The sequence below is a fragment of the Salvia hispanica genome, chromosome 4 (assembly GCF_029641045.1).
Source record: "Salvia hispanica isolate PSC_SH4W2 chromosome 4, Shi_PSC_v1, whole genome shotgun sequence".
Taxonomy (NCBI): domain Eukaryota; kingdom Viridiplantae; phylum Streptophyta; class Magnoliopsida; order Lamiales; family Lamiaceae; genus Salvia; species Salvia hispanica.
Genome location: NC_142695.1, coordinates 19,774,823 through 19,795,436, shown reverse-complemented (window position 1 = coordinate 19,795,436; position 20,614 = coordinate 19,774,823). Strand labels below are relative to the sequence as shown.

The 20,614-nt window shown below is 39.7% G+C and overlaps 4 protein-coding genes across 4 annotated transcripts; 2 read left to right on the top strand and 2 right to left on the bottom strand.

The window, feature by feature from the left end:
• Positions 1 to 2,577: 2,577 nt before the first annotated feature.
• Positions 2,578 to 6,181, bottom strand: LOC125196677 (putative LRR receptor-like serine/threonine-protein kinase At4g37250). The gene is made up of 2 exons (XM_048095284.2): positions 4,304 to 6,181; positions 2,578 to 3,445 (listed from the first exon to the last, which is right to left on the bottom strand). Exons 1-2 carry the CDS (start codon positions 5,958 to 5,960, stop codon positions 2,790 to 2,792), a joined length of 2,313 nt encoding a protein of 770 aa, XP_047951241.1. The 5' UTR covers positions 5,961 to 6,181; the 3' UTR covers positions 2,578 to 2,789.
• Positions 6,182 to 9,065: 2,884 nt separating this feature from the next.
• Positions 9,066 to 10,544, top strand: LOC125192284 (uncharacterized). The gene is made up of 3 exons (XM_048089819.2): positions 9,066 to 9,114; positions 9,212 to 9,564; positions 9,762 to 10,544. Exons 1-3 carry the CDS (start codon positions 9,066 to 9,068, stop codon positions 10,542 to 10,544), a joined length of 1,185 nt encoding a protein of 394 aa, XP_047945776.2.
• Positions 10,545 to 10,815: 271 nt separating this feature from the next.
• On the bottom strand, positions 10,816 to 12,174 carry LOC125197201 (uncharacterized). Its single transcript, XM_048095914.2, has 2 exons — positions 11,595 to 12,174; positions 10,816 to 11,500 (listed from the first exon to the last, which is right to left on the bottom strand). Exons 1-2 carry the CDS (start codon positions 11,928 to 11,930, stop codon positions 11,084 to 11,086), a joined length of 753 nt encoding a protein of 250 aa, XP_047951871.1. The 5' UTR covers positions 11,931 to 12,174; the 3' UTR covers positions 10,816 to 11,083.
• Positions 12,175 to 13,023: 849 nt separating this feature from the next.
• Positions 13,024 to 14,280, top strand: LOC125192254 (B3 domain-containing protein REM10-like). The gene is made up of 3 exons (XM_048089777.2): positions 13,024 to 13,234; positions 13,320 to 13,584; positions 13,676 to 14,280. Exons 1-3 carry the CDS (start codon positions 13,151 to 13,153, stop codon positions 14,107 to 14,109), a joined length of 783 nt encoding a protein of 260 aa, XP_047945734.1. The 5' UTR covers positions 13,024 to 13,150; the 3' UTR covers positions 14,110 to 14,280.
• Positions 14,281 to 20,614: the final 6,334 nt, after the last annotated feature.

The following is a 20,614-nucleotide window of genomic DNA, read 5'->3' as shown; positions in this document are numbered from 1 at the left end:
AATTTAAAAAACACCTACATTACATAAAAAAACTACATCATACTTAATTTTTTTAAAAAAAAACTACATTACTAAATTAAAAGAAAAAACTAAATAGTCATCTAAATCTAACTTCTTGTTCATATTGCTGGTCATCTTCTCAAGCCCTCGTCGGGCGGCCGGATCGGTTTCCTGATGAAGGTTGTTTTGTGCGTCAAGTATAAGCCTATACTCGCACACCTCACGAAAACCACCGAACTCCTGGATCATTGAGGCCACAAGCTAAGTAGATGGAGCAGGCGGAACCTGCGGGGGAGCCGATCCAGACGCGACCACCTTCCCTTTGGCTTGGGCTCTGACAGTCTTGTTGCCAACAGGACGCCTAAAAGTAAACGTAGGCGTGCCGGAACTCTCTTTCAGCTCAGCGTTGAGATCCATAGGTGATGGGACGTTGCTCGTGTAACCGCCAGTGGCGGTGTTTTTCGTCCGCTTCGCAGCTGAGGATGCAGCTGGTATCCCTTCGTCGAACTTTGGCTTGTCCTTCAAGATCAGCCAAATGTCGTAGAACTTGAACTGGCCATACTTCGACTGGTACTCGACCATCGACTTCTGGATGACATCCTCCATGCTCTCACCGCTGTCCCTTCCATCCCTGAACTTTGTGTAGATATCCCTGTAGTTGTTGACGTGGAGCTTGAGCCGATCCCAACACTTGCGGAGCTGCTCCTTGTTCCGCTTGTACGCCCAACTCGGCTTCGCCGAGTTGTATTTGGCCGCAATGCGATCCCACATCCTGGCCGAAGTCTGGTTGTTGGCGTGTATCGAATCCTCTGATATATCGACCCAACACTAACCCACCTTCATGTACTCCTCCATGGTGTAGTTTGTACGCCCCACGACATACTCGTTATTGGGATCATTGGATGGGAGTGGGACTGGGACTGCTAGCGCCTTTTCCCTCTGCGACGTCCTCTTCTTCCTCCTCGTCGCCTCTGGAGCGGAAGGTTTCCCACAACTCAGTTCCATGTCCTCAACCCGGTAGGCGTCTGTGTTGAAGAACGGATCAAACTCAGACTCGAAACGAAAGTGGACCCTACAGATTCAGGAGTCTCGACCCGGTAGTGTTCGTGGCCGGGCCAACGAGCGTCGCCTCTGCCACCGCCAAACATTGGCATATCGTCGTCGGCACTATTCGGGTTTGGGAATTGGCTGGGATCCATACTTGAGAAAAGAGAAGAGAAAGAGAATAGAGGAGTGATAATTGTGTGAAAGAAGTGAATGAGGAAGGGAGTATTTATAAATTTTGGAATTAAAAATAAAAATAAAATACTAAAACGTGTCGATATCGTCCTCGGTCGTCCTCGTCCGCCGCCTTGCAATGGGCGGACGATGTGTCGGACAACGCGTCGGGCGGACGACCTAGACGACCGAACTTTCGTCTGCGAGATCGTCCACGGTCCTGCAATGGGTGGACGATCGCGGACGAGGACGAAAAACACGGATCGTCCGCCCGATCTTGAAATCGTTGTGGATACTCTAAAAGATATTTGTTGATTATTGATGTGGGTTGGTTGGTCCATTTCCTTTTCTGTTTACCTGCTTGTGCTAATAAATTTCTTTTACTATAATATTACCAATGCATAAAATTAATCCTAAGTCAATACATGAATGCACACATCACAGGGAATCGTAAGTAATGGTTTTCTTTCCTTAAATAGAAAAACATATCTTATGTTTAATTTAATTTTTATTACTAGTGTTAAAATTATACATTGATTTTGTGTTTTATTTTTTTTTGGATTTGATGAAATAATGAATATAATGGATTTAAGTCAATAAATTATGAATTAAACCAGATGGAAGTACTCAACAAAAAAGAATCGAAACACCAAAGTACACTGTATAAGTACTTGTTTTGACGGAATTGGAATTTCAACCCATTTGAATATGGGCCTCCATCTATCATTTCCTTCTACAAACAAAATCCATTCGTTACACTTCAATATTTGACTTTCATTTTTAGAATTTTTTTCTAGATACGTGTTTCAAATAGTATATTGAATAATCAAAATTAGACCGCATATGATATATCCATATGAAATAATACTAACGTACAATGAAGTAGAAATCGATTGAGGATCTCCTCATTTCAAGACTTTACATTTATGTTACTCCACTTGATTACTACATTCTTCAATATCATAAAAGATCATCTAATTAAGAAAGCTAATTTATTTATCTGACCTACTAGAATTAACAATTAACACTGAAGTTATTTCTAAATGAGAAAAAAAAATCAAAAGAATATTGTTATTGAGATGATATCACTTGAGCAACAAGATGTTATTTCAAATAATAAACAACTCTTGTAATATGGACAAATCAAAACAAGTTTGACTTGCAAATTAATCTTTGTTTTCTTTTATCAATCTTTTAGAATTAATCAAATTAAATCAATTAAGTTGATTAAATTTTCCTGTCAAAAAGGCAAGTCTCTAGAAAGGTGACAGCCTCATGCACACCTTCCTACTAAAATTTCATGTTTTCTTTGCGACATAAATACAATCAAATCCTACACACATGCAATAACTTTAATAATTGCGGTTAATTGCTTAACAACAAAGCAAACCTTTATAAAAAAAAAAACACTCAATAATAACAATCTCGATACTAATAACATTATGATTAATCACTTTAATTATGAACAAGATTCACCATTTTCACATTCTAAGTCAAAAAAGACCAAAGTGAGGAAGCCCTTTATCTCTCTTTTTCCAACAATCATAGCCTTTTCCCTCCCAGCACCATCATTACTGAAAACAACATGGATATTTCTCCAACACATGAAGGGCATCTCTCATGCAAGGTCTTTTTTGAGGGACCAATGAAGCACAACTAAAAGCTAGCTTGAACCAAGCCAGCATGGCCTCCTTGTGGGTTGCTACGTCACCCCTTATCGCCATGTCAGCCATCATTAGGACCCGCTCCGGATCCTCAGCCACTGAACCAACGGTCCACTGGCTCAAGTCCCGGTCCGAGAAAACCTTTCCGGTCATCAACTCGAGCAACAAGATCCCGAAAGAGTAGACATCCCACTTGGTGCTGGGCTTGAGGTTGTTGAGGGACTCTGGAGCATGATAAGGGGATGTGCACCCCACAAACACGGATGGCCCGAGACAAGGGCTGCCGTTTTCGTGTAGATCCTCATGCAACGGGGTGGATCTCCTGCTCCCAAAGTGTCGGGCTGGGCCGTCAGACTTGCGGGCATGCTTGCCATAGATGAGCCCATGCATCCCGAAATCACTTATCACGGGCTCCATGTCAGCTGTCAAGAGAATGTTGCTAGGTTTAATGTTGCCATGCACATTTTTCTTGTCGTGGATGTAAGCTAGCCCCCTTGCTACACCTTTGGCTATGTTGACTCGGGTCATGAAAGGCAAATGGTATGGTGATGATCCAATATTTCCTAAAATGGTATCAACAATTTGATTATAAAATTGATATAAAAACAATGTCGTCAAGAAAAGTACTACCTCTGTCCCCGAAAATTTGATACAGTTTACCATTTCGGTCCGTCCCTGAAAATTTGATACACTTCACTTTTACTATTTTTGGTAGTGGACCTCATATTCCACTAACTCATTCTTACTCACATTTTATTATAAAACTAATACTATAAAAGTAGGACCCACATCCCACCAACTTTTTCAACTCACTTTCCATTACATTTCTTAAAATCCGTGTCGGTCAAAGTGTAGCAAATTTTGGGGGACGGAGTAAGTACTAAATAAAAGGGAGGGTCAAATTTCATGAAGTCAACAACATTAAAGAAATTACTAACTTTCCAATAATAAGAGTGGACTAGCTAGAATTTGAGCCCTTTTGGGCTATGGTAAGGAATCTTAATTTTCAGTAATGACGAATGCTAATCCTGATTAATTTATCATTTGTGACCTAAACATTCATGGGATAACTCTCTCTCCCTAGAGAAGTAGGAGGTGTGGTGGTAGCACATGCTTTTGGCTTATTATGTGTTTTTATATGCTCACATGGAGGTCCATTGGGAAGAGCATATTATATAATTACGTCAAGCATGTTCTCAATTCTGAAGCTGTCTTATGTAAGGAACATTGCTATATTTTTCCTAAATAATACAAAATACTATGGTCCCAAATCTCCGAGTCCATTCAATGAAGCTTAGCTTGAAAAAGATAGAGCAATGACAATCAGAATGTTCTCATAATTCAATCTCAAACTCCAAATTAAAAAATAAATAAATTTGTAAAGAAGAAAAAAAGGCTGAGGTGTTGAGAAATTAACTTACTGCAACCAACGTTGGACAAGCTGCCATTAGAGACATAATCAGAGATGACAAGCTTCTCGTCTTCTCCCCAATAGAACCCTCTCAATCTCACCAGATTCTGATGGCGAAGCTTTGCCACCGCCTTGAATTGATGCTCGAATTCCTTCAACCTCCCGGCGCCGCCGCTCTCTCCGATCCTCCTCACCGCAAACGCGGTCCCGTCTTGTAGCACGGCTTTGTAAACAATGGTGGCGCCGCTCGATCCTAGAACATAGGCCGAAGCCTTGAACAGCGTCTCCGCTTCCATCTGCGTCTCTCCGTCCACCATCACCAGCACTCTCTTGCTATTCAATTGCTGCTTTTCAATCGTAGGATGTTGTTGATCGGCGACGTAGTTGTTCTTTTCGTCACCGTCGCTGTCGCTACCTGTGGCTTCTGATGATTCCTCCGCGTTTTTTATTGTTAAGCAAGACCAAACTGGAGCCGTCATTGTCTCTTTGAAATCAGATTCTTTTTTGAATTCATATGCGGTGGCTGCCGGAATCGCGCCGCTTTTACCGGCGGCATTCTTTTTCTTCTTCTGGTGAATGTATAAAATTAGGGCCGCGAGTACTCCCACGGCAGCTAAAGGTACAACTGCGATTCCCGCGACAGCCCCCGGCTCCAGGCCGTGCTGCTGCGGCGCGGCCGGATTCCCGCCCGCGGTGGAATCCGGTTGCGCTATCGTTTTCGGTATGGCAGCGATCGCCGCCGCAGAAGAGGAGGAGGAGTTGGCGGCCGTGACATTCAGCGGCGATGAAATCGTGGAAGGAACCGTACACAGTTTATTCACCGGTTTGCCGCAGAGATCAGCGTTCCCGGCGTACGCCTCCGTCTTCTGATTCGACAGCGGCAAAGACGCCGGAATCTCACCGGAGAGACGGTTGAACGAGAAATCGATCGTGGCATTGGCCGGAATCCTCGACGCGAAGCCTGGGGGAACTGCACCGGCGAGCTGGTTCGACGAGAGGTTAAGATAGCGAAGATTCTCGCCGCCGAAGCCAGCTGGCGGCAGCGATCCGTTGAGCGAATTCGACGAGATGTCCAAGACCTGAAGCGATCGGATGCCAATCGGGATCCCTCCGGAGAGACGATTGCCCCGGAGGGAAACAACGGTGAGATTCTGAGAAGAAGCGACGCTGCGCGGCACATTTCCGGTGAACGCGTTGTGAGACAGGTTGAGAACGCTGAGAGCGGCGTTGGCGGCGAGGTCGGGTATGGAACCGGAGATTTCATTGGCGGAGAGGTCGAGGACTCGGATGTCGGTGGCGTTGAAGAGGGAGTTGGGGAGGGGGCCGGTGAAGGAGTTGTGGGAGAGGTCGAGGGTTGTGAGGTGAGTGAGGAAGCCCAAGTCCTCCGGTATGGTGCCGACGAGTCCGGTGTTGGGGAGAGTGAGGGCAGTGACGCGGAAGGGCTCGGGGAAGCCGAGGGTGTTGGTGACTTGGGCGCAGGCTACGCCGGTCCAGAAGCAGGGCGTGGCGTCGTTGTAGTCCCAGTTGGCGAGGACGGATAAAGGGTCGGAGAGAATGGAGTATTTGAAGGAGAGGAGAAGGGTTCCATCGAAGTTGAGAGATGAGGCAGCATGGAGGGAGAGAAGCAGAAAGAGAGAGTAGAGAGGGAGATGGATGGAGGTGGACATTGTTTCATGGACTTGGGGGAACTACACAGAGACGCATAGCTATTTCATGAGGAGAAAGAGAGAAAGAGAGAGAGGGTGAGCAACTTTGGAGATGGTTGTTTTGGTGAACAATAAAAGTATGGGAGAGTGAGGCTAGATAAGTTGAGCAGATGGGGTTAAGTATGGATGATTTGAAAGTGAGTGGAATGAATAAAAGTAATTTTCAGAGCAGTAAAAATGTTTTCTGCTTTTTTTTAGATGTAACTTTTGAATTGAGCAAAGTTTTATGCATGAGAGCTTTTCTTATATTTGAGCTAAATTACGACTACTCTTTGTGCATATATATATATGCTCATAAAGTGTTTGGCATGTGTTGATCATAAATTTCCGAGGACTTTTCTAGCTCCGTAGAAAAAAATTGTAGTGTACTACTCTCTCCGTTCCAAGTCAACTATTATTTCATCATAATAGTAGTTTGTCTCATATCTAATCAAGTTTGAGAAAAAAAAATTTGGAGTAGAAAACTCAACTAACAACACTAGTCATGAAATCTTGTTGTAAAACCTTGTTTCATCATAATAGTAGTTTGTCTCATATCTACATTGATTCCATTACATTTTTTAAAACCCGTGTCGGATCAAAGTGTAGCAAATTTTGGGGGACGGAGGTAGTACTACTACTAATTCTGAGACCAACTATAAAATGCCCATAACTCGTTTCTTGAGTATACTCTATATATACCTATAACATGGGTTGTCAACAAAAATTATACTATAGCCTTTCACCCCTTTATACAATAATAGCATAAACAATAAACTTTCACAATTTTTACAAGAAATTCCTCATTTTACTTATCTCCAATTCTGTGCATCTCAATCTGAAGTCGGCCTCTAGGTGACACCAGCTTAACCACACATAGCAACTATACTTCCTAGTTCCTAAGACAATGACACATGCTCGAAACAACAAAGCAAACATACAAAAGTCACATTGTGTCATAGTACTACAACTATTTAAAATCACATCTTATCCTATAATATATAATCATTTTGCCCGTATAATCAAAAAAATTTGGAGTAGAAAACTCAACTAACAACACTAGTCATGAAATCTTGTTGTAAAACCTTGTTTCATCATAATAGTAGTTTGTCTCATATCTACATTGATTAGTTTGATTATACGGGCAAAATGATTATATATTATAGGATAAGATGTGATTTTAAATAGTTGTAGTACTATGACACAATGTGACTTTTGTATGTTTGCTTTGTTGTTTCGAGCATGTGTCATTGTCTTAGGAACTAGGAAGTATAGTTGCTATGTGTGGTTGAGCTGGTGTCACCTAGAGGCTGACTTCAGATTGAGATGCACAGAATTGGAGATAAGTAAAATGATGAATTTCTTGTAAAAATTGTGAAAGTTTATTGTTTATGCTATTATTGTATAAAGGGGTGAAAGGCTATAGTATAATTTTTGTTGACAACCCATGTTATAGGTATATATAGAGTATACTCAAGAAACGAGTTATGGGCATTTTATAGTTGGTCTCAGAATTAGTAGTAGTACTACCTCCGTCCCCCAAAATTTGCTACACTTTGATCCGACACGGGTTTTAAAAAATGTAATGGAAAGTGAGTTGAAAAAGTGGTGGGATGTGGGTCCTACTTTTAAAGTATTAGTTTTATAATAAAATGTGAGGATGAATGAGTTAGTGGAATATGGGGTCCACTACTAAAAATGGTAAAAGTGAAGTGTATCAAATTTTCAAGGATGGAGGTAGTAGTATTTAAAATGTTCTCTCTCTTCTGCTAATGTCAGTAAGGAAAAAGGTTGGTAAGTTTATAGTCATCATCATATAAAATCTACATAATGCACTACATCTAACGATATAACATTTGAAAAAAAATGGTGAGTGGTATAAAAAAGTTTAGATTAGTGAAAAAAAAAAATCAAATATAGTCGTCAAACGCAAATATTCAACCCAAAATTACTATAGAAAAAAGCAGCGGACAAACACAATAAATCTAAAATTATTATAGAAAAAAGCAGTGGATAAACACAATATAACACAAACAAAATGGTACTCCAGTTCCAGTACACACACCTTGACATTATAATATGTTAGCCTCAATTATAAGAGATAAGTGTCGCACGTCAGCTTCAAGTCAAATAAGAAATTTTAAAGAATAGACACAAAATGCACAACTAAGTATGCATGCATTCTTTGGTGAATGTAGTACACAGCCTTGGTTGATATGATAATCTTTCATCTTAGTTTACTTCTCCCATCTTTATGCGTACTAGTACATTCCCACCACTACATAGTCTACATTTGAAATAAATAAAATGCTGTATATGAAATTGAAAATCTATTAAAAGTAAAAAGAGAGCACTCACAAAGGCTTGCAACTGTCATCTTTAGGTCTCGTTTGATTGCCCTGATAGGGTTGAGTGAGATAGGGTAGTTGTGTTTGGGTTTGCAAGATATGGGTGTTAGGCTTTATCTCATTCTTGTGTTTGTTTGCCCTGACATATGTTGTTAGATAACTTATACTGTTTTTGTTTTGTCACAAAAGAACTACGGATAAGAATGATATTTGTCATACTTGCCCTCCTGTTATTTTCATATTTACAGTTTTCTCCCCGTAAACCCTACCAGCCCTCCTAACAAAAGCAGAAAGGCGCCCAAAATTTTAATCCCGCGCCCATTCTCTATTTTGCTTCCAGAAAAGTATCAGTATCGTCTACACCCAGATCGTTGCAATTTGCACACTTGAAAGCTGAACTTCATCGACGGCAGGTAAGCTTTTATGCAAACGGTATCACTCCGCCTTCGTTGCTGTAATTTTTCGGTTTACACGGTGTTTTGGGCTTCCATGTGAGGCAGGGTTCAACACAAATTACTTATTCTGTGTCGCTAAAATCACTGATTACAAAATTTGTACCACTGATTGTTTAAATCACCCAATTAAAATTCATTTATTGGATAAAAAGCTATCTTTTTAGGGTTTAGCTCTGGGAAGCTTGTTTTCGGCTGTCTTTTAAATCCTTGTTGGTAATTTGTTGTATGATATTAGATGTTATGTATTGTATTACATTTTTTCAATATCTTGTAGTTTGATTGGTATGGCTTCCCACCACAATGGAATTAGCGAAGATGATGGAAGCCCAGAGGGTAAACGTTGTTCACCTTTTATGTGTATATTCTCATTATATTTTTGTAACCGTAACGTAATTTCTACGGGGTCCATTGTTGTCGATTACTTGTGTAGGCAGCAACGATTTGGCCACCAACGCAAATGCGAAAGCTGATCGGTCGAGACGCATCTGGTCGGTCCGGGAGGAAGAGATCCTTATGGCAACGCTGAAGGAGTTGGTTGCCAACGGTTGGAAGTCCGACAATGGTTACCGTACAGGTTACCTTGTGCGGGCGAGGGAGGCAATAAAGCGCGAATTTCCAAATACTGATATCATGCCACACCCGCACATCTATTCTAAAATAACTACTTGGAAGAGGAATTACGGTTCACTTAAGATGATGCTCAATCACAGCGGCATTGGCTTTAACTCAGACGGCAAGTACCGAATTGAATGTGATGATGAGCAATGGGCACATTTTGTCAAGGTTCGTATTCTGTTATTTGCTTCTAGTTTTGTATGTGATAATATTCCACAACCGGATTAATAGTTTCATATACTTTGTTTAAATTGTTGGGAACACATGACTGATATCATTCATTAATTTATTGGCATCCAATGGCTGAGTCAGTAACTATCTGCTATACTTTTGAACAATTGTTTGTGCCGATTGTTTGTGTACAGAAGGACAAACATGCCAAGTATATGAGGAACAAGTCTTGGCCCCAATTTGAGGACTGGAAGGAGGTTTTTGGTACGGATCGTGCCGATGGGGAACGCGGGGTAGACCTTGGTGAAGCAGTTGGTAAAATCTACGGGAGTAAAGCTGAAGTCGGGACTGAGGATGGGATATCTCAGCACATGACATTGGAAGAGCTGTTTCCTGACGAAGTATTCCCAGAAGGGGTCCTTCCCGAGATGGTCGACGAGAGCCAATCCGTTACCGAAGGTGGTTTGACTGCTGGCGCACCGGCTGGAACAGGGGAAGGGGGGGTGTCAGGCACTGCTGCAGCAGCGGGCGGGTCAGGATCTGCAGCAACGGGCGGGTCAGGATCTGGATCTGGGGCAGCCAAAAAGGTGCCCAAAAAAGTTATCAAAAAACGTAAAGTAGAAGACAAGATGGACGGAATAATCACTCTAATGGGTCAGATTCACACTGACACAAACGAGCGCTTGAAAGAGATTTCAAGTCGGATTGGGTATGAGTTCGATCTTAGCACCAAGCGGACCGAGGTTTTTGATCAGCTAAAAGGTATTTCGGGGCTAACGCTTAAACTACAGTTCTATGTGTCTAAGAAGCTTGTGAAAGAGCCTGAACTACTGGACAGGGATTGCCCGAGACGGCTCGTGCATCCTTTGTGTTTGATCTTTTGGACACCGATGGGAAGCTTTAAGACACAGCGGCAGGACAAATGGGTAACTGGGCTTTTGTGTGTTGTCGAACTTAATACCGTTGTTTCTTTTTGATTAGTATTACCTCGTTCTGGTTGAATTCAGTGACCTTGTATGTTATATTTTGACTGAATGAGTTGTGGATGATATTAGGATCTGTGACAGTATATGCGTCGCCACATCTCCTTATCTTTTGTAGATGGTTCTAACTTTGCACCCTCTTTGACGAACCTTATGTAATATTGGATTTGGCAGCCATGCCCCCTACTATTCTTCCTTTACTTATGAGTTTTGTGTCATGTGATACTCGGTGATAACTGTGATCCATGTAGTTAAAACTCATCCATAAAACTAACTGCTTTGTGATTTCATAAATAACCATTACACTGTGGTGATAATCCATCATGTTCTACGATGTAACACAACTTCTCAACAAAAGCATGAAAGAACCCCACATACAAAACATACAAACAAACTCTGAAATGCACACGTACACCCACATGATACCCTAGTTAACCAACACACATTATCTTGAACTACTTAACCCTTAGCCATTAAAAGCAAAGCATAAAACTAGTTTGAAAAACGATCAACGTGGCCCTAACATGGCTGATTTATGGGGCTCCTTTGCGTGATTTCGGAGGAGGACTCCATGATGCACATGACGAGCCTTTAGGTGAAGAGAATATAACATCTATTCCGGTTTTCAAGCGGGAAGGAGGGGCCGAAGCAGAAAGGTCGGGCAAGCATGAAACTTCGCCATCGAAAAGCTTGCGGCGAACACCATGGGATGGACACGACATCGGAGAGGTGACTTCATCGGAGTCAGCAGGTGAAGCATTGGGCTTTCCTCGTTTCGGTGCGTCCGGTACGTTGGAGTCAGATAACTCTATGACCTCCCTAGTGGTGTCCGAGATTGTAATCACCTCTTGAAGGATTTCGACCTTCACATCGTTTAACCCAAAGAAACTTGCGAGAAGGTTGGCTTCTGGTTCGTCCCGATGGAAATATGCAGCGGCTAAAGCATCCTTCTGTGATATCAATGAGCGAATGTTTTCAAATGAGAATTCACAACAAATTCTTAAATAAGATGTTTGAAGTTATACTCTGAGAGATTATAAGAACCTGGAAAAGAAGCTTCCAAGTTGAGTCGGCGGCACTCACGAAATGCTCATCAACATTCCACTGGACTCCATCAGTTTTCACCAACTTTTTGAACCTATGATACCGAGCCTTCAACAAAGCAATGCGAACTGATATGTCCTCAGTGGTAAGTTCAACCCCAAAAGGAAGGTTAATCACTGAACGGACATTGCGGAGCACATCTTCCGGCACATTTGCATCATCCCATTCACGTCCGCTTCGCAAAGTGATTAGTGTCGAAAGTAGCATGCTATCCATCTCTAACGTCCATTTTCCTCTATAGAAGAACATTGCTTGGGGAGGAATGTTGAAGCTCATTGTGGATTGGGCAGTGGGTTACTACGGATGATGAGCATACTGCTTTATGGTGGTTCTATCGACTAATATGCAGATTTGTTTTCCAGCAAGCACCACCGGCTGCATTAATGGTGTGTGGTTGAGATATTAATATTTTCTAGACGGCGTAGTCTACTCTATGTTCCTCGTCGTTCTTAATGCGCACTGCGTCTTAGCAGTGTGGTAGATACGAGGTGATGGATGCACAATAAAAAAATCACTTCGACACAACACTCCCACACATATGAAATTGTAATTTTAATTATCATTCATGTAGCTTTTTTATGTACACACGTGTTACAATGTAAAATAAGAATGTTGCATGTACTCAATACGTGTTATTAAAGAAAATTTTGTTGGAGAAAAAAAAGTATAGAAAATAACATCAACATTTGCCTCGTCATATGAAATATTATTTAATGGGTTATAATATGTATTACTGGAACCCACAAATGTTTTGTGTTAATGGAACTCATGTGTGTGATATTTTTTATCAATTCGGTTGAGATTCTCTTGTGATATGCAAGATTATATACTAATATTTTAATGTGCCGTTAAATCGGTGCGTAAAATGTATTAGCCATTATAAAGTACAATAAAATACATGTTGTTGACGATCACATACTATCCAAATACGCCTTGTATATTTTATTAGATAAAAATATTCTTCCCTCTCTCTCCATTTTCTATATACTTTTTGTTAATTACCACACATATTAGTTAAATAATATTAGCTAACGTTAGACACATATACGATCGATTAAATGATAAGGAGTGGTTCATTAGAATCGATAAAAAGGGAGAGTCATTATTGTTTCAAATATAATTGCCGATAACTAAGCGCTTATTTAGGCAATTCGAACTTAGTTTAATTGCACTATTTCATCACGGGTAACATCTATTCATATACTTCCAAAATAACATCTTCACACTCATTGATTGGGCGGGTGAAATGCCTGAAAATATGCAGAAGGTGGCGTCTTGTGATCGATTTCAAGGACTGCATTTATATGACCCAAAGCTACCAAAAGCTAACCCCTTCTTTTTCTTTATACTAGATGGCAGGAAGGGGGCAGTGTTTGGGCTAATCACATCATATCGCATGCACAGTCATAATTGTTGATTTTAGTTTTTAAATAGGCCATCCTTTCCCACTATATTCATCCAGCAAATAAACTGACATAGCAAGGCGAATAGGTAGTATGGGTGATAATGGTGCCATCGATTACCTTAGGCTTCCATCTTTCATGAAGAAGTTCTCGGAAGACACTAGCTTGAATGAGTTGGTAAGGTTTTGTTGTCCTCTGCTTTCTCTGTTCTTTTATGCTCTGTTTTGTAGACAAATTAATATATTGGATATTATTTTTCAAGCGCCTTCCACCGGAATTTGTGGCTCTTCATGGAGCGAATATCCCTTTCGACTGTCGCCTCGTGATGCCGCGGGGAAGGAGTTGGCCTGTTCGTCTGCTGAAGATAGCGAGTGGGTGTCACTTCCACGCTGGCTGGTCAGACTTTCGGATCATTCACAACATTGTGCACGACGATTTCCTTACCTTCACTATGGTCGACGATGGTATATTCCATGTCAAAAGGTATAACCCGCGGACCGGCTGCCCTCCAATTGGGGATGTTCAAGGTGTGTGTATATCAACTCCATTGTTAAAATTTTTTACTTTTTCTCTTTTTTGCTGACAATCACATCGGCTGATGCATCACTATACGAGAAGCCATTGTACCCGGTGAGTCCGATCACAGTGACGTCCCAGATGTTGATACGTCGGACGACTATGTGCCATCTGGAACAGAGGGTGACTCCTCGGATGACGATGACTATGCTCCCGACCAGGGGGTTGTAGATGACGATGGCTGCCCGATGTTCACCGTTACGCTTGATCCGTCGAACATCAACCGCACGTTAGAGATTCCATTCGCCTTTTGGAGGCAGCACATTCGCATGATTGCCCTGAATGACCCTGTTTACTTTAATGTGAACGGAGACAATTGGTACATTGTGCTCGACCACAATGATTCTAAAATTTGGGTGAAACGCGGGTGGAGAAGGTTCAAATATGGTAACAATTTGGTCGTAGGTGTTCGCTGCCATTTCAAACTAATTGACCGGAATGACGTCCAGTTTTATGTGTGGTTTGATCGCCCGTAGGTTGGCAGATTGTCGGTGGTCTTTGACGATATTGTGTTGCTTATTATGTAGCTTGTTGTGGGGTGATTATAGTTCACCAAATTTTCTCTTTCGGATTGTTAGAATTGCTATGGTAGTTTGCTATGTATGGGAGTCTGTATGTGACGGTTTTACACAATTAATCTCATTCAGATTAATGGGTAATGGGCAAGTTGTTATGCCAAAGTTTGTGTAATGAATTTGTTTTTGGTAAAATGCGTTTCTAAACAATTATGATTATCTCATTCCATCAATCAACTATTAAATAATCAGCATTAAAAATCTGGATATGCATTCTGATATATCATGTATGCTTTATAATAAGTTCAATCATAACTAGAAAAAGACCAAAAATAAATCATTTAGAGACAGAAGGAGTAACTGCGTTTTTAAACATGTCTCCACAGGGAAAACTCAAACTAGTAAGTTCATACATAACAAAGGTCCCAACAATCACCACAAATTATCAACGATTTCTCTCTGCCCACATAGCCCTTGCAAGATCGTCCCTTTTTTTGGTCCAGGCAGCTGTTGGTTCTACACAGCTGATATGATCACCACCGAGTGTGTTGTCGTTGTCACTTTCGTCGTCATTGTCAGTCTCATTGCCCAATTCAGCCTCTATAGGATCAACCACCATTTCACTTCTTATGTAATTGTGTAACAGAAAACATGCGATTATCAGTCCAGTTTGAATATCTATGGGATAGAAACTTGCAGATCGGAGTATACCCCACCGCATCTTCAACACGGCAAATGATCGTTCGATGACATTCCTCGCCTTTGTATGCCTTAAATTGAACAGCTCCTCCGGTGTCTGTGGTGCCTGTCTTCCAACCCCCCATTCCTTAAGATGGTAACGTATACCTTTGTACGGTGTCAAGAAACCATCCGCATTTGCGTAGGCACTGTCGCATAGGTAGTAGCATCCTGCAATGAACCACACTTTTCAAGTTAATTCAATTTATACCTATCCATCTTATTAGATAAAAAGATTCTACTTAATTCAATACCCACTTAATGCACTAATAAATATCAATTTAAATCTGGTCAAAGACTGATGAGGAAGTAAAAAAAGAAATTATTGAATATACACTTGAAAGCACAACACAGTTGCAACTTGTGTTTCATCTGATTAGGACATCTTAATGTAATAACTCAAAGCAGTGTTCAATTGATTAATGATAAGAGGGCACCTTTAGGAACTTTCAGACCTAACGGTCTGGTGACGGCATCCCTTAGAATTCTCGAATCAGCGGCAGATCCTTCCCAACCTGGAAGGAGGTAAGTGAATCGGAGCTGTGGGTCGCACACCGCCAAAGTGTTGGTTGTTATGTGACCCTTTCGGTTACGATATCGAGGAGCGTCAGCAATTGGGACGCGTACATGTATATAAGTTCCATCTAATGCGCCCAGACAACCCTGCATATAAACCTCACACTACATTAACGCATAACAGCCAATAGAATGTAAGATTATTCAAATCACTTTACCTTGAACCATTGCCACCTTCGGTCAGAGCACGATTCATCTATGGGTGTGGGCTTTGCCAGAAAGATACTATGCAGCGTGAGAACTCCGCGGAGAACAATGTGTATGTACTTTGACACCGTTTGTGATGAACGCATAAAATTGTACCCAACTATGCGAGATTTCTTATGGTGTGCAAGCACACATAAGAACATGGATACTTGTTCTTCAACCGTAACTAGTTTTTGATCAATTAGGCCGACACGGTCACGGAGAATACGACACAGCCGCCCAAAGGTGTTCCTATCCATCCTCAGATTGTCGATGCACGCTCTATCTGTTACACGAACTAGTCTATCGAGGTGCCGCACGTGAGCAGGAATAGAATCAAGGACCACAGACTGGCCAAGCCTGTCCCAGCGCTTACGCTTGCGGGTTTGCGGGCCAATCAATGTGATCATAAAAGATATGAGCAGCAAGTTTATTTGATAGTTACGTATAATTTCCTCAAGCAAAAACATTATGGTGGCCATGTCATTCTGCTGATTCACATTCTGGCCAAGGAAAGCATGTAAGCACAAATCAAACATCCATTTGAATTCGGGGTTTGAAACTACTTACACAAGTTGGATTTTATTAAACCACACAGCAACACAAGACTCAGAAAATATGTCGACTCAGCGGCACTAGACAATGCACATGTCAAACTGGATAATAGAAAATGGAAATGCAACAACAAATTGGATTTTGATGATAACCACAATATGCAATACAGAGCAAGTTCAAATAAACCAGTGCAAATATTGGGTAATAAATGTGGCGAGTATTCCAGTAACAAAACCCCACATAGTCACTACATTTTACACCATAAAGAATAATTGAACACTGATTAAGAAAACACAGCATTTTCGTTATGAAGCCATTGGGCGGCCATAACCACTGGGCATTGATATTCGCCCAAAAATATGCAGAACCGTGAAATTGAATTCGAATTTGTATGGGTAAGTTGATAGTTTGCATACCTTACGGAAATTGTCATCATTTGCCATTGCGAATAACCTCAGATTAGAAATTCCCAATTCTGGGCAGCGGAACCAGATAGGAAGGCGCTGCGCAACGAAATTAAACGAGACAATGAAAAAATGATAAGAATTCATATCAAATTAAGGCAATTCTTAAGAAATGACAAATTTTGCACGCTAAATTACCTCAAATCTGCGACTGCTGGAAAAGGATTACCAAAAATCTGTGGGGTGTAAAATTGTCGCCGATAATCAAAACTCGGATGCGGGAACCAATTTGCTTTGAAGCTCAAACATGAATGAGGGGTCTTTTAGACAATAAACCAAGCTACACACAACCTGGATCTGTGAGATAGAAAGATATCAGAGGTGAACACTGGGGTAGACTTATACAGAATGAGCTGCTTGGTATCATAATGACAACCGGGTAAGTGGTTGAATACCGGGTCCTTGGGGATCACTGTCAGGGCAATCAAAAACAAGATATACCCTAGATACAATGCCTTATCTCACCCTATCAGGGCAATCAAACGAGGCCTTAACATGTATTATTTGTCAGTATTAGAGAAAGTGAAGCATTCACTTTTTTTTACAATTGAAATTGACCATTTATTTACCAGAAATTCATGTATAGAAAGAGATATTTGTCAGTGGTTTTGGTGAATATGTGGTTGTTGTTTCTTTGCCTATACAACTACTCAACTTTGCAATACACAAGATGCCATTTTTTCAGTTAATATTTTCGTTTACATGAAATAAGCTGATATGTACTTGATTTCAAATTTCAAATTCTCATCGAAAAATGAACGAATTTTGGTGTATCTTTAATGGACTAACTTAGCCTTGTAGAACAATCTCAATTTCCCACGTAACTCATCATCGAAATGACACAGTAAAACAAACGCATGGGATCAAATATCTTGTCTCGTTATTAATTGAATAAAACTGCAATTTAATTAAGTATACTACTTTTGAAAGAAAATTCTCAGATTTTATTCATCATTTTCCTATAGTTTCAATGAGACACCCGTTGTGCAAATACGTAACTAAAACACCAATGTACAAAATGTGTAACATACATAAATATAAATTCAAATATAAATTCTCTCCCTCATTCGAATAGCAAAACCCCACGACTCGAAAACTTCATCTCCTCTAGCGAATGTGATTCTCCGATAAGCTGAGTTTTTTCTTTACATATTATATTACTACTATTGCCTATTGTTAATATTGAGTTTATCTGACTTGTAGAAAATTCGTCACATTTTCCACATCTATGGTTTAGAAATATTATTGAATTTAATTTATATAGAAGTTGAATGGATTATTTTGGATGTAATTGTGACGTTATTTATATTTTTGGTAAATATATTAGTATGAAATTGTTAAATTTAGTACTAAGGTTTAGTAATGTTGTGATTGTGTATTAGTGACTCAGAATGTTTGTGGTGTTGGAGAGCCTTCCGTTTTACATTTATAGAATGAACACATATCTCGGAGAATTTGGAATGGGAAAGATAGGGAGCAATTTAAATGCTGAAAACATGAGGTCGAATTTGGGATTTTGGTCTCGTCCATCGGTCGAATTTCGTACATGCGTGTTCTACATATATTACACATTTCGTAAATGCATGTTGCAGTTATGCATTTGTACAATGTGTGTCTCACTAAATACGCACTTCAGGATTGCGTCTTTGTAAAATAATAAGGATTCATCTGTTCAATTGGAAACCCTCCATTCTGATTGGGAACCTCCACTCTGATTTTGCCCAAACAAAAAAAAACGACCGAGAATTGGGGAACATAATTGTCATTTATTTGATTTCTTGACCAAGCAATTACAAATCTTCTTATCATTAGAAAAAAAAACGCAAATTTCCTCAAGAATATGATGCTGGATATTTGGTAAAAGAATTTTCAAGTCGTACGACTTTCATTTTTTTTGATTTATTTAAGAAAGACTCAAACCATAGAAGGTGAGCAAAGGTCCAACAAAATAAGGGGAAATAAAAGCTAGCAAAAACAGCAGAAAAACAATTAACAAAGCCTACATATCACAGACAAACACCGAGCAACCAAGCATCCACATTCCCTATACGCAGCCAACCACGGGAGAAGAAAAAGAAAAGTCCAACCCCGAGCTTTACCAAGCAACATACTTGCGACCAGTGGCGGACATAAGAAGGGGTTTGGGGGACCCATGGAACCCCCAACAATTTCAATAATATATATTGTACTATGCATAATGTTTATGTATTCACTTGCTAGCACAATTGGTAAGCATTCAAGTCTAGTATCATAAAAACCAGGGTTCAATTCTCTTCAAGCTTGGTTAGCATTTAAATATTTTAAAATGTATTTTTACTAGTATTTTTACGATATTTTTTATATTTCTTACTGCCATTACCCACAAAAAATTCTTTTATTGGAATAATTGACAATTTCAAATTTCTTTTAGCTATTTTCTATGATGATTTTTTATTTTTCTACTACTACTATTATGCAAAAAAAAAATCAACTTAAATATACATCATTATTCAACTTAATTATCTCATTACTCACCTCCCTCGTATCTTAATAATGTTACAACTTTTGGTTACATCGACATAAAAAAATACCCTACGTGTTAATAGGAGATCGGAACCCCCAACGAAAAAATCATGCGTCCGCCACTGCCTGCGACCTTTAATCTCCAATCCAACCTCTGATATTTCTCAAATCTTTTGTTGATCAATCGAGTGAGAGTGCAAACCTTGGGCACCAAATTCTAATCCACGAGTGAAGGCGCATAATTAACAATTTCTTCTCGAAATCCCAATTTTGTTCATAACCTTGAAAAATCATTTTATTTCCGAATAAACCAAATCGACCATGATATCACGTAGAACAAGGAGATCCACAACTTTCAGTCAAACTTGCGGAAATAAGCGCCCAACCAAAAAAGGAAGCATGCTATTGGTTCTCTGGGTAAGCAAAAGGATAAATTCTATCTGTTGCATTGCGGCAATATTATCAGAGGCTAATAGATTAAGCAATGACTATGGCAATTTAATCATTAATCTCATGATTGATAAATATTTTTGAAATAATAAAAGTATATTATCCCGACGCCTAAGTATATGCTTTGCAGAAATAAGCTATTTTCAAATCAGTTGCATATATAAGATAAAACATTTTCTGAATCAAGTCTCGAGTTGGTGTAAGAATACAATACTTATATAGTTATATGCATATTCAAGGAAAAATAAATAAAAAATGAAATTGATTTGCATATGGTATGATAATTTAATAGTACTCCAATCAAACACAATCTGTCCGTTAGCACCAATTTCAACACAAATTCAACTTTCAACTTCGTATCATAAGCAGTTGCAGGTGGGAGATTATTATTTCAAAAAAAATTAGTGGTTTCGGTTAATAAATTTTTTTAAAAATTTGACAATACTATCATATTTTAAGGAGTTGTTATCAGTTTTTCAGTGGGTGTAGTATAAATTACTATCAATCAAGAAAATGATTAGTGTCTGTTAGGTTGTTAGTTGCTACGGTCAAACTATGATAATTTAGTATAGTAGAAAACATCATATTCCATCCGTCCACAAAAAATAGATCACTTTTGCCATTCTGGAACGTTCAAAAAAATTGATCACTTTCTTAAAATGGAAAGTTTATCTCTCATACTTTTTCCACTTTTTCTTCCCTCTCTCATACTTTACTCACTTTTTCTCTCTATCTCTCTTACTTTACCTACTTTTTCTCCTATTCTCTCTTATTTTACCAATTCTACATTAAAACTCGTGCCATACACAAAGTGATCTATTTTTTGTGGACGGAGGAAATACTATTTTATGACTAATTATTTTTTAACTTAAAGAAATATTTTATAATGTATAAAAAATCGTACTCCTTCCGTCCAGTCATAATTTATAAGCGACTCACTTTTCTTTTTAAGATATCCCACTATAAGTGAGTCATTTTCCATTTTAGCAAAAATT

What these genes read in the sequence shown, in the direction of transcription:
- LOC125196677 (XM_048095284.2), bottom strand. Translation starts at nt 5,960, where the DNA reads ATGTCCACCTCCATCCATCTCCCTCTCTACTCTCTCTTTCTGCTTCTC. An exon ending in CTTGTCCAACGTTGGTTGCA is followed by an intron (nt 3,446 to 4,303) that starts GTAAGTTAATTT and finishes ATACCATTTTAG; the next exon opens with GAAATATTGGATCATCACCA.
- LOC125192284 (XM_048089819.2), top strand. Translation starts at nt 9,066, where the DNA reads ATGGCTTCCCACCACAATGGAATTAGCGAAGATGATGGAAGCCCAGAG. An exon ending in AGATGATGGAAGCCCAGAGG is followed by an intron (nt 9,115 to 9,211) that starts GTAAACGTTGTT and finishes TTACTTGTGTAG; the next exon opens with GCAGCAACGATTTGGCCACC. An exon ending in AATGGGCACATTTTGTCAAG is followed by an intron (nt 9,565 to 9,761) that starts GTTCGTATTCTG and finishes GTTTGTGTACAG; the next exon opens with AAGGACAAACATGCCAAGTA.
- LOC125197201 (XM_048095914.2), bottom strand. Translation starts at nt 11,930, where the DNA reads ATGAGCTTCAACATTCCTCCCCAAGCAATGTTCTTCTATAGAGGAAAA. An exon ending in CTTGGAAGCTTCTTTTCCAG is followed by an intron (nt 11,501 to 11,594) that starts GTTCTTATAATC and finishes TTGATATCACAG; the next exon opens with AAGGATGCTTTAGCCGCTGC.
- LOC125192254 (XM_048089777.2), top strand. Translation starts at nt 13,151, where the DNA reads ATGGGTGATAATGGTGCCATCGATTACCTTAGGCTTCCATCTTTCATG. An exon ending in ACACTAGCTTGAATGAGTTG is followed by an intron (nt 13,235 to 13,319) that starts GTAAGGTTTTGT and finishes TTATTTTTCAAG; the next exon opens with CGCCTTCCACCGGAATTTGT. An exon ending in TCCAATTGGGGATGTTCAAG is followed by an intron (nt 13,585 to 13,675) that starts GTGTGTGTATAT and finishes CTATACGAGAAG; the next exon opens with CCATTGTACCCGGTGAGTCC.